Source organism: Cynara cardunculus, unplaced genomic scaffold, assembly GCF_001531365.2.
Source record: "Cynara cardunculus var. scolymus isolate 2C unplaced genomic scaffold, CcrdV1 Un_Scaffold_1327, whole genome shotgun sequence".
Taxonomy (NCBI): domain Eukaryota; kingdom Viridiplantae; phylum Streptophyta; class Magnoliopsida; order Asterales; family Asteraceae; genus Cynara; species Cynara cardunculus.
In genome coordinates, this window is record NW_020200734.1 from 93,339 (window position 1) to 106,232 (window position 12,894).

A 12,894-nucleotide genomic window follows, 5' to 3' on the forward strand; every position below is an offset into this window, starting at 1 on the left:
AACTTAAATGAATAAATTTAAGAACAAACTCAATAATAAGAGAGGATATATGGAAGAAGTTTTTATTTATGTCCAAGGGATGATTACAAATGAAGAGGAAACCTTTCTTATATAGGCAAGGAAAAGGTACCCTTACATGAAGCAAGCAATTATTGGTTCAAAATGAGGTAAACGCTTACATCACTTAAAAGTGACCTAAAGCTTCCATCATTTTTATATCACACTAATACTTAAAACTTAAGAAATATTTGCACACAATATTTTATAATAAAATGTCTGGAATATTTTTATTTTATTTTATTTCCAACATGAATCCAGATGAGATGGATCGTCTTCGTAGATGAAAGAGCATTTTGACCCGTACGAAGACGATCCATCTCATCCGGATTCACGTTGGAAATAAAACAAAATAAAAATATTCCAGACATCTTATTGTAAAATAATGTGTGCAAGTATTTTTTAAGTTTCAAGTATTAGTGTGATGTGAAAGTGATGGAATCTTTAGGTCACTTTTAAGTGATGTAAACGCTACCTCATTTTGAACCAATAATTGGTTGTTTTTGTCCAAAAAAAAGTCCGATCTTTATCCGGTTCAACTAAAAAATAAATGGTCAACCACAAGGGTGATATCTGATTGGTTTGAGCTTGGCTCCAAAGATCAAAAGTACCTGGAGGTCTCAGGTTCAAATTCAATAAAAATCCTCTTGTGGCCACGGAGGTTCAAATACGATGACTCCGGGCTATCTGCTTTGCAGGTGATCGCCCTGGGATTAGTCGGCTCTCATAGCGGGTTGGATATCCAGGTTAATCAAAAAATAATAATAAATAAATGGTCCTAAAAAGTCTGAATTGATGACTTTTTCTTATTCCTAATCCAGAATGCCAAAAATCCAATTATCATCACATTACAGTGATACTTATACCAAATGCAGGAAGTGTTATACATTGCATTTTTCTTAAAATCGGGTTCGATATCATCTAATTTTGATGCTCCAGATCGAACTTTGAATATGAAATACATCAAACAGCAAAGTCAAATAAAAAGACCCTTCTTAAGCAGAACAGAAAACAATCTTTACCATCTTTTCTTCGGGTTTAGTATTCTCACCTTACGAAGCTGGTGTGCTCAAACAGAGATACCGTAATTAGATATCTTTTTAACCTCTTTACTCAGAATCCGCCTTTCTCGTTTAGCTTGTGATGCAAGTTGGGACACCTACAAACCACAACAAAATTTGTCGTAAGAAGCTTTGTTATCAAGTCACAAAGTTCTCATTGACACAAAAACGCCGATCAAACCAAAGGGTCATTGGTCCAGCGGTACCCAGTTACCTATAGAGCCCAGCCTCATGATATAAAAGGTTCAGACCTCATCGAAGGTGACGGTATGCGTGAGTATTTGCCGTATATAAATAGTATATATACTCCTAAATAACATCCATCTAAATGAATACGAGTTGCAATATGTATAAAGCAAATCAAACCAAAGCCACAGGGTATGTCCCACTTCGAAAAACCTATCCTCTACCCGAAACAGTAAAAAAGATATAAAAAAAAGGAGAGCATTTGAAAAGAACCAAGACTATATAAAAACAGTAACAATGACAAACAGGAAATAGTAAAAAAAAAACGGAAACACAAGCAGAGAAAGCATAGGAACAAATTGGGACAGTATTTTGCATAATGTTGGTAAATGGTAAATACCAGTTAAAACCTGCTTCTATTCTTTGCAAATCTAATATGAACATCCAAATCAACAAGGAAAACCTTTTTCAAAATCGAACGAATGGATTTTATACAAGCAATATTAACCAGGGTTTCTATGAAGTTACAAACTTATAACAAGACCTATGCTATGAGTTACGAGAACATAAAGCAATTAACTGAATTTTTGTGTGCCCTGTTGTGTCTTAACTCGATAGCATGAAAATACAAAATAGACAACACAATATTCGAAATGGATATTAAAAAGCAAGTTTTAGTATTCTTTGGTTTACTAAAGATGTATATGTTGAGTTATGAGCTCATAACAAGCCAACCAATTAGTTTTGGTGTCCTTAAATTATTCACAAATTAATAATATGGACATCCAAACACGATTTTAAGAAATAAAATGAACATATTTTATATGAACATCAAACTATCAAATAGCCCAGCACCTCACATAAGCAACTTAGACCAAGCTTTCTTTGGATTATTAAAGACCGATATGTTTTAGTTACGAGTTCTTAACATTGTGCTTCCATGGACTGAAACCGCTCGTCAGATATAACAGATGAAGTTACTTAGTTCTTATTAAGCTCCTCCCTTCGTCACAATAAATGTCCACAATGAAAAAAGCAGAGTTTAAGAAATTTGTAATTACTACACTTTTTAATTAACTAAATGACAATTTTATCCTTAATAATAGAGGAAGTAATGAATGTACCATCTCATAATTAAGGGTAGAATTGGAAAGAAGGCACTTACTTTTGGAAGTGGACACTTATTTTGGGACGGAGGGAGTATTATTTGTCAGCGTTTCAGAGGAGAATAATGGTTTAGTCTTAGTAATCATAGTTGTGTTCAAGTCAACAGTGGTTACTATTGCCAGCAAAGAGTTTTGTAGTGCAGTTCGTGACCTTTCCACATAGCATCATGGAAAATGTCAGTCATCCATAGGGGGAGACGTAGAACTTGAAATAAATAGAAACAAGGTTTAAAGGGTGTAGTTTTAGGTACGTACTTCTGAGCGGAATGTTGATGCATCTCTATTAGGAAGCTCTTTGAGTACATCTTTCAAGCCTGGTTCGAGCAAACAGAACGGGGAAAGAGCAAGAAGCACAAAAAACAAGTAAAGGTCATCCCACTAGTAACAAAAATCAATTGTTCTCAATTTACAAAATAGCCAAAAGAAAATGGTCACTGCATACCCCCTGCTTGTCTTTCAATCTTATAAGCAGAGTCGATGACACCCTGGATTTGCTTTCCTGTTTGTCTATACATTAAAAGAATGGTCAGGATCAGGATATGGATATGGAGCATTCATGACAACAATATAACATAAAACTACTTCGATTCACAGAACACAAACCTGAGTTTTGTCCTTCCTCGTTTTAGCTCTACTTCTGCATCTAATGAGAACTTCTGAAAAAATTATTAGTTATTAGTTATGTACTCTCCAAAAGGCATCACTATTTCAATTTCATACCAGAATGTCACAGTTCAGAAAGCAATTCTTACAGCATCTAAAAACTACAAAGTCAGTTTCAGAAAGAAAAAAAAAAGCCACAAAATTAAAATATGTTCCCTGCATTATGGGCTTATCACTTATGGCATCACATATTTTTAGAACTACAAACTCTACCCTCAGCTTTCCCTCAGAAAACACCAGCACCACCAATAAGTTTCCTCACCAGTCGATTGAACTCCAACCGTTCAATTAAAGACTGAGTTGTAGCTAATGATAATTGCCTCCTGCTTTAAGACAAAATAACTACTACTATGTATATCCATAATTCAACCATGCTTCTTAAATTTCTCATCAAAAACTTTTTACTTGAGGAATGAATAGTAGCTGATAATTAATTGCCTCCCTGCTTGATGACAAAATAACTACTACTTTGTATCCATAATTCTGCCAAGGATCTTACATTTCTCATCAAATCATAAATAAAATCGAAGAAACTGTAATTAATATTAACAACCTGTTAGACCACCCTCAGGGACCACTCTGAGGTATTTACATTGTTCATATCTCTATCCCCCAGACTGCTTCCTACAGTGCACCAACAGGCTCAACACGTTGTGCTTGGGAATAGGGATTTCACAACCATAACTCATTCAGTAGAATTTCCCAAATTAGACAACCTTTGGGATGCATGAGAGAGCAAAATAGAAGTTAGCAACCACAAGGGTGGTGCCTGATTGGTTTGAGCTTGGCTCCAAAGATCAAAAGTACTAGGAGGTCCCAGGTTCAAATCCATAGAGGAATAAAAATCCCCTTGTGGCCACAGAGGTTCAAATACGGTGACTCCGGGCTATCTGCAAAGCAGGTGGTCGCCCTGAGATTAGTCGGCTCGCATAGCGGGTTGGATATCCAAGTTAATCAAAAAAAAAAAAAAATAGAAGTTAGCACCAAAGCTTATGACATTCTTTATGATGTCCTCTTCATCCAGTTATTTATGGTTGCTTTGTATCAGCACAAGCATGCAATACCTTTCAAGCTCTTGCTGTGTCTATGATAAACTCAAGGACTGCAATATGATGCTCCATGGAATTATAAGCTATCCCAAAGCAACAGAAACAGACGCACAAATTGAGTGATTAAGAAAGAACCGTTGCATCAGATTTTAGCTCTAGTATAAAGAAATTATGTTCTCTAGTGACTTGACAAAACTTGCTTAAAAAGAATAAGGTATAGAAAATGATAATTCATTGACAACCGAAAAACCAATTGGAATCTTTTGACATTAACCCCTACTTTGTATTTTATCAAGAGGGCTGCCTTGTCAACAAGAGTTCCTTTCAGCTAAGGTGGAATACACCTTGTGCCGATGATAGCGAAAGTTAAACCCCTTCTAAATTTTGAAGAAAAAAAGAGCCAAAGGATAAAAGAACCATAATATTGCAGGAAACACTTGCACAATGCAGAACATGACAGCTAAGAATATGAGTTCCAAGACGGCATGGAAGTTGTTGGCCTACTGAAGTTCGGTGAAGAATGGGAGTGTAACAAGGTCAATATTCAAGATTATCAATTGCCTTGTCCAAATATAGAAGAGGAATAAAAGATGGGGCTCACACGTTGAATTTTGGCATATTCTCTACGTGCCTACTCTATTTGCTAGTCATAAATCATTTGACCTGCTTATGGTAAAGGACTGATGTGAAAGATCTGATGATTTTAATGTGAACTATTTAAATAATAAATTTCATATCCCATACAAATAAACCACTGATGATTTTACAAGATGATACCTATCAGCCAAGTTTTATAGCTTGCTACTGTTAGTCTTCTAAATTGCCTCAGAGCTTGGGATTTATTATAGAAAATCTCCAATTGTGAAGATTGATGATCTTCTAGGTAGCAGTGATTAATTGGGGACTAAACAAGCTTCTTACCAACTTCATATCAAGTCAGTTGGGCACAGATCCGAAAAGAAGAGTATTGAAACCAGACACGTGAAGGTAGGCATGGATAGGGACCTACGATGGAATGCCACAATATAGAGTTCGAAACAGATAACTGATAAGCATGTAATGAGCTCCCAACCTCTTTTATGTATGATTTGTCATCGCAAGATCCGGTAACAAGTGTTAAATATAGTGAGACAATTTCATTAAAATGATTTGTCATCCCAAGATCCGGTAACAAGTGTTAAATATAGTGAGACAATTTCATTAAAAAGTCAACTTCAGGATAAACTTTCATTTAGCAAGATGCCACAAAGCAATTACTCTTCAACGATATTAGAGAAGTTAAAACTTTGTGAAATGGTCATTGATATATATGGTTAGAGACTTAGGGAGCGTTTGGTTCGTAGAATGGAATTCAATGGAATTGGAATTCATCAAATGAATTTGACTTTGAGGGAATGGAATTTGATGGAATTTGACCATGTCTTTTAATTGCGTTTGATTGGATGGAATTGGAATGGAATTCTTAATCGAATTGGAATTTTTTTGTTTCGTTCACGGAATTCAACGAGAAATTTACAGGCAAAAAAAACTGAAACCGAAACTTTCGGGCTGGGTTCGGGGACATCTTATCGGGGACGGGGCGGGGATCGGGGACAAATTCGGGGATTTTAACGGGGACGGGGGCGGGACGGTGATCATCGACCCGGCCCGGCATGATATGTGTATATATATTAATTTTAATTTATATATACATATATATATATATATATAATATTAAATTCGGGGATTTTAACGGATATTTTAACGGGGATTTTTTGATCTGTTTCAGGTTTCGGTTTTGGGTTCGGTTATAACCAACGGTGAACGGGAAAAAGAGGATTTTTACCTTCACGAATTCCCCAACAGGAATCGGGGAAACCGCGGGACCCGATAAGATCCCGTCGGGGATCAGGACGGTCATGGGGATGGTTTTAGTTATCGGTTTATGGGACGGGGATACCAATAACCGGCCCAAACCTGGCCCGTTGTCATTCTTAGTTTTAAACGAGATCGAGCAAAGGAGATCGAGCATAGCAGAACAGAGCAAATCGAGATACAGTGTCGATGAATGGATGAGGGCTAAGGAATTTGTCGGATTGGAATTTGAAATCCGTGGTATATGCGGTGGAATTGTGAAATCAATGAATTAAGAAATTGGATGGAATTGGTTGGAATTGGAAGGATTCCTTCACATCTATTATGTGAACCAAACATGGGATTTGGAATTTGGTCAAAGATTTGGACATTCCAATTCCTTTCAATTCCACCAAATTCCATGAACCAAACACCCCCTTAGAGTTGAGGCGAAAAACTGGACAGTCGGTGCAAGCTTGGAGAGGAAAAAGCCAACTTGATCTATCATGTTCTAGTTTCCCATGCATATGGAAGTAAATCATGGGCATATAGAAGATCTAATAAGCACGAGCTAAATTATAAAGCCCATGGTGATGCATCATCAAAATTTGCAGACTTACCTCCAACAATGGTTTCATCAAGATAATCCATTAAGAATTAGTCAAATTGCCTGATGGCAGGACAACTAGATTCAGTCTCCATGATATTCAAAAATAAAGGACAGCTCAAAGTCAAGGACAAGCATTATATCTGAGCTTTGGAGGTGATAGGACAATATCAGAGTGCAAGGAAATATAAATCGATTGCTATCTATGATTCTTACTGTGAAACATCTTCAGATAATCAAGAACATACATCCTTAGAGAAACTGATATCCTGTCGAATATGTCATGTTGCAGGGGAAGCCATTCGTGAAAGTTCAGCAGACAACTAATGAGAAAGAAAGAAGATCAATGCCCTTTGACATTTGATGTGTAAGCAACATGGGGTGCAATCATTATTTCTCCATACATGTAGATGTAGTGGCTAGAGATTTATGAACTAAAATTCTCCCTTGGTGGCATTCACGTGGGTAATCCCAATGCATGTATCATAGTTGGAAAAAGTTTAAAGTATGTATGGAAGGAGAGAAAGACCGACCAACAAAAGATCGCACCTTCAATTAGTTTCAGATCGACTGGAAGGAGAAATAGGGAAGTTTGAATAAGTGTAACCAAGTATGTAACATTCCAAACCACTTGTGGATGAGACGAAATAAGCTTTGATGTTGGGAGTTACGGAGTATTTCATGCATATACTTCTGGCATGTTGCAGTGTGTGCCAGCCTGACAGGTATACTCAACACATACATGAGGTATACCCTTCTGTGTCGACACAGAATAAAACATTTAACTTGTTTTCTGAAAGGCACGCATAGCCACCAGGGAAAAAAACTATTAAAATTAGTTATTTTTGTAAAATTATCACACATGTGAAACAGGTTCTTAACTTTTAACAAAACCAATGGGCACTGAAAAAAAGTACCTCCAACTTCTTGCTTTCTTCTGTTAAGGTTCTCACTGAGTCTCGTAATTTCTGAACCTTAGCATTAGCTTTAGCAAGCATGGCCTGGCAAGCAGTAGAAAGTGATAAATGAGTCGCATAACTGAAGAACACTTGATTAACATCATAAGCCAGAAGGGTATAACTATATTAAGCTTGGAATGCATATATAAAGTTGTGAATAAATGTGCCTAGGATGTACTCTTCACATAAATTTTGCTCTCCAGTTTGTGATAACTAGTCTCAACACAGCTTACGTTTAGTTGCCTTGGAGACATTGTCCGTATGGCACATACTGTGCACATGGCCCTATATCATATTAGATCTTTGGAAATCCAACTCAAAACCAATTACATGTGAATAGAAGTAGCCCAAGATCAGGCATGCTTGTTACATAAATAGTACTTTCTGATGTGGGATCCTAGTTTCAACATCATAAATGCACATAAACAATTTGTAGCCAACATATACAAAAATATAACCGATACAAAGAGAGCATAAACAAGGATGATAGTTGGAATAATAAATGCATGATGTGCCACAAAACCTCCTAAAGGCACATTTTCTGCATGTAAGTGATCATCAAAGAAACCCATTGATACGCACAATGTGCATTTAATATCTAGTACCGACATTAGCTTAAAGCTAAAAAGCATCAAGGAAGACCTTATAAATGAATGGGTGGCCATCTGTTAGTTCTCCATTCAACTACCAGCAGTCCAATATCTACTTAACTGCTTCAATAATGTGCATAAGATGCAAGTTATATAGCAAGCATAACAACCATCATATCTTAAAAAAATTGTCACAAATCACAACAAACCAATGGTCGGTCACTTATTTACTTCTCTACTCTGCTGCATGTGAATGGAATAAGAATAAAGACAAACTATGTTAAAAGGTCATTTCTGAATGTAATGTATCAAACCATCAATGAACATACAAGTTATAGCCAATTCAGAATCCGCTACACATGAAAATGATATGGAAATGCAACTATTTAGCCTTCAAATGTGTATAAAATATCCAGAATCTCTGCTAATTGATTATGACAGCTAGACTCTGCCTCTGCAAGTGAAATCACGGGGAGAGGGATCTATATTAAAAAAAATTAACATCTCGTTTTACCTCTTCATTGGAAAAAAGACGCAGGGTGTTGTAGTATAAAGACCGCCTTGTCCCTGCAGCAATTAATAAGTTATCAAGGCATTAGCTGTTAACAGAATATTCTGTGAAACTTTTGTACTTTCTTAAAACTTGAGTGAACAAACTAATACTTCATTTCGGCTTCACTTCCAAAGCGTTTCTTTCCAGTTAGTTAGTATGAATTAGGAATACTATACATACCAAATTTCAAGTAGAAATTAGGAAATTAATAAAGCAAAGGCTATTATATTTTAGCAGTACATTTCTAAGCTTAAGCTTAAAACAATTAGCATGGTTTAAGAGCCTCACTTTTTACAGCCAGAATCCCAGAGCCAACAACCAGTCCACTTGTAGCAAACGGATGTGAAGCAGCAAAGTAAACACCCTCTGTTAACCAGCATTCATGACAACCTATTGTAAGCCAAACACGCAGGGATAGAATGAAAAAGATGTTGACATTGACAATAGTGAAAAAAAATTCCACAAACCTTTGATCTTTCCAAACACAATATCCTCATAAACATTATAATCAGATTTGAGATCTTGCAGGGATTCCTATAAGATGAGAAAGAGTTCCAAAATTGTCATTCCATCTCTTAATGGGAGAACAGATACAAGTCAGATTAGCCTTCATAATGTTGAGGGTGGGCTAGCTGAGGTAATGTCACTGTCCTTTTCTGTTGTGTTTTAAAACCAACAAAACCTTATCACTCCCAATTATTGCAGACATCGCATTCCTGTTGTGTGGGGCAAGCATGACGCCAACCTCAAATAAGCTATGGCAAGGTAGCACATGGCATGGTTGATGGCTTTCTCATAACAAAAAAAAAATCATAAATATAAATGAATATTGGAAGTGAATCACATTTCTGTTAATCACATTCATTAATACATCTAGTGGAGAGAACAAATTATATGGTAATTAGTTACTACAACATAAAAAAAGAAAGATAATTTCTTTCAGCAAAATATGAATTGTGTAATTAGTCACTTTTAATTTTGTTTTTTCATATTAATTAGAAGAGACAATGCTTTCATTAAAATGTCATAATGATCTAATAATAATGTTTAATTCAATTAACTAAAAATTTATACACTGCAGAAACAAATCAAAACACGTAAAGAAAAAATGATCAATCAGATTAGAAAGAAAAGATAGAAGACATGAATCTGGAGGAAAAAGAAGCATAGAGAAGATAAAAGAACACGTCCATAAAAGACAGGAGAAGCAGATCCCGGTTCTATTTAAAAGTCCATAGCTAGCTGCTTAACTGTTGAGTCTAAAGGCGTCAAGTTTAGTTGGGTTTTTATATAATTATATTATTTTAATAAAAATCCCAAAAGCTTCCAAGAAGAACAAAAAATAAGAAATAACAGAGAATCCTATGAAAACAAACCACATTTGTTTATTGGCAGGCCAAAAGGATTGAAATTTCACACATTGTGCCACAGCACACTTGATGCATACTGATAGGGCAGACACCTTGTTCCCCTTGCACATCATTACCTATTGCAAGACAAGATGCACGCCAGAGAATGGCCTTACCATGCACCATGAAAGAAATTTACATAGCTTGCCATTTCTCAACCCCTTCAACACCGACATTACAAACGACGGCAGTGTTGCATTCTTCACAACCGCACTCTTACTAGTCCATATTTTATAGTGCCAACTCATTTGAAGCGACTTTTACCATGTCACATCATGATGAGCATCCTTTCTCCATCACTTGAGGGACGCCATTTCTAATTAGAACCTTTCTGGCTTCACAATGTCCATTTTAACTGCCTCATCTCTTCTACTCTTATTTCTGCATGGGTTTATGTTTATATGTCCAATATTGTACAACATTTATCTGGTTTGGCAGCTTTCATGTGTAGTTTCCTTCTAACTCCTTTATTCTTTGGATGCATCCACTTCAGGATGAGATCCGCCCCTCCACTTTTAAAGACAATTATTTCCAAGTTCCAACATATCCTACCTCTCCTGGTTAGTCAAAACCATTGAACCCAGATATACAAATGAACAGACTCTTGAGATTTCTCTTGACAGACAAGCTTTATTTTTCATTCATTGGTGTATGGGTGTTCTTTTTAAGCTGATATGAAATGATAAATAATAAAGAGCTAATGAATTAGGTGTCAGCTTCCCTGCTTGATTGGAATGGCACTGGGTGATGTGGAACGAAATCTCCAATGTGTCCAGAGGTTGTAATCCAAGTGAACTCCAAATTTAAGATTTCAATATTCAAATTGCAGATCTAAAAGACAGAAAAAAATTCATTGCTTCCAATGCAGACGTGCCTCCCTCATTTGTCAACCAATGTGCCCATACTCATATATTCCCTTCTAAATAGAACTACACCTTAATTTCCAGTGTTCAACAAACACAAACTTGATTTATAGTTTGTTGCAAGTTTACCAATAAAGTTATTCTATAGTTAGCATGTGTTATAAGCATCAATGTGGTGAGCAATATTTTCTTAACAGGTTTAGAAACCACGTATAATGTTGCATCTCAGAAGTAAGTAGTAACATGTCGGGTGTCAACAGTCCAAGCCTACCCTTCTGAATATTCACATTTAAGCCTAGTTATTTTCACATATAAAGTTTATATAGATTATTTTAGTTATTGAAATCCAATATTTCATATTGCAACATTTTTCATACTGAAGGTAGTTATCAAATTTTAATCAAAATCGGTTCTAATCAACGTTCAAGCAAAAGCAATTATCTCCTCCCCAAAATTCAAATGCTAACCTTTCTTTAGTTGTAACCACGGTAATATTTCTTTTCTTCAATTTTCCCAACGTATAAGCAATCAGTAGAAGCAAAATGCACATTAATTTTAATCAATTAAAAGAAACTTACCATTGTCATATGAAGATGAGCGGTAGAAGTTGATTTAATTTGGTCGAGGCGGGATTTGGTGACAGACAATGTGGATTCTAGGGTTTCCACCAAGGTTTTTTGTGCCATCACTGCCTGTTGAACAGCATAATCAACCCATTCTACGGCAGAATCACCGGCAAATGGTCTGACTTTCTCCAGTACGCCAAAATCAACTACCGGCGACGACGACGACGGTGGTGATGTATTCGATTTATTTTCCGATGATTCGTCCATATTTCGCCGGCGATGCAACTTGCGAACACGGAACAATGAGACATGGGTTCGAAGTATTTGGAATCGTCTTGAACAAATTTACATTTTGCACCCTTCATGTTTTGAAGAATATTAATTTTTGTCCCCAGTAATATGAGAGTCGTAAGGGTCAAATGACCACTATCTATGCTATATTATAAAACATTTTATAAAAGTTCTTAAAAACTATTTTTATCTATAAAATACTGTTTATTGATGTATATTACTTAAAATTCAAAATTACAAGTAAATTGTACGTAAGTACAACTTATTAGAGCTTTATTTTTTTAATTTGGATGACTAACTATAGATAAACATCATCAAATACGGGATATACATCTCATTTTGAATATAAAAAATTTAAAATATAATTAAAATAATCATTAGTTATAACAAAATACTTAGAAGAAGTATTAAACCTAATAGTGAATAGTTTATTCGATTGTTATGGCAAAAACAATTATCCATGAACACTTCGCTTATTCTTCCAACCTTCTCTCACACCCAAGTTGGTGTTTAGCCTGACATTAGTGAAGCATAAATGAGGACTTGAAAGTAATAACATAAAAGTAATTGTGCAGAAAAGTAAGATGAAAGTTGTACAGGTTGTTGTAGCAATAAAACAATAATTAAAGATTTCAATACTTGAATTAAAGAGAAAGCATAAAGTAATTAAACTTGAGAGCTTGTAAGAGGCTTCATGCTAGACTAGAATCAACATGCTCCTTATTAGGGGTGTTCGTGGGTTGGGTTGATCGGGTTGAAGATATTTTAACAACTCAACCTAATGTTTGCGGTTTGAAAAATTTTAACCCAATCCAACCCGAACCAAAGTGCAACCCAACCCAACTCGTACGAGTTGGTCGGGTTAGTCGGATTGGTCGGGTTGATACTTTGGTACAATTAAATATTCTTCTAACCTAGAATACGTTATTTCTCTACTCATAGTTTCTTTTTCATCATCAATCATTTGATACAACTTATCCATACTTTTTACGTATATTACATTCAGTTAATTTTCTCAATTACATATATATGTTTACAGTT

At 35.7% G+C, this 12,894-nt stretch overlaps 1 protein-coding gene across 2 annotated transcripts; it reads right to left on the reverse strand.

Annotated features, from left to right (window-relative positions):
- Nucleotides 1–841: 841 nt before the first annotated feature.
- Nucleotides 842–11,873, reverse strand: LOC112502381. Of its 2 annotated transcripts, none has more exons than XM_025106272.1 (9): nt 11,575–11,873; nt 9,192–9,258; nt 9,013–9,090; nt 8,686–8,738; nt 7,540–7,623; nt 3,074–3,126; nt 2,913–2,977; nt 2,726–2,784; nt 842–1,216 (listed from the first exon to the last, which is right to left on the reverse strand). In XM_025106272.1, the coding sequence occupies exons 1-9, from the start codon at nt 11,827–11,829 to the stop codon at nt 1,127–1,129; spliced, it is 804 nt and encodes a 267-aa protein (XP_024962040.1). In that variant the 5' UTR covers nt 11,830–11,873; the 3' UTR covers nt 842–1,126. The 2 variants fall into 2 exon arrangements, with proteins under 2 accessions (XP_024962040.1, XP_024962039.1); XM_025106271.1 differs by having other exon boundaries at nt 9,013–9,114; nt 11,575–11,852.
- Between the last annotated feature and the right edge of the window lie 1,021 nt (nt 11,874–12,894).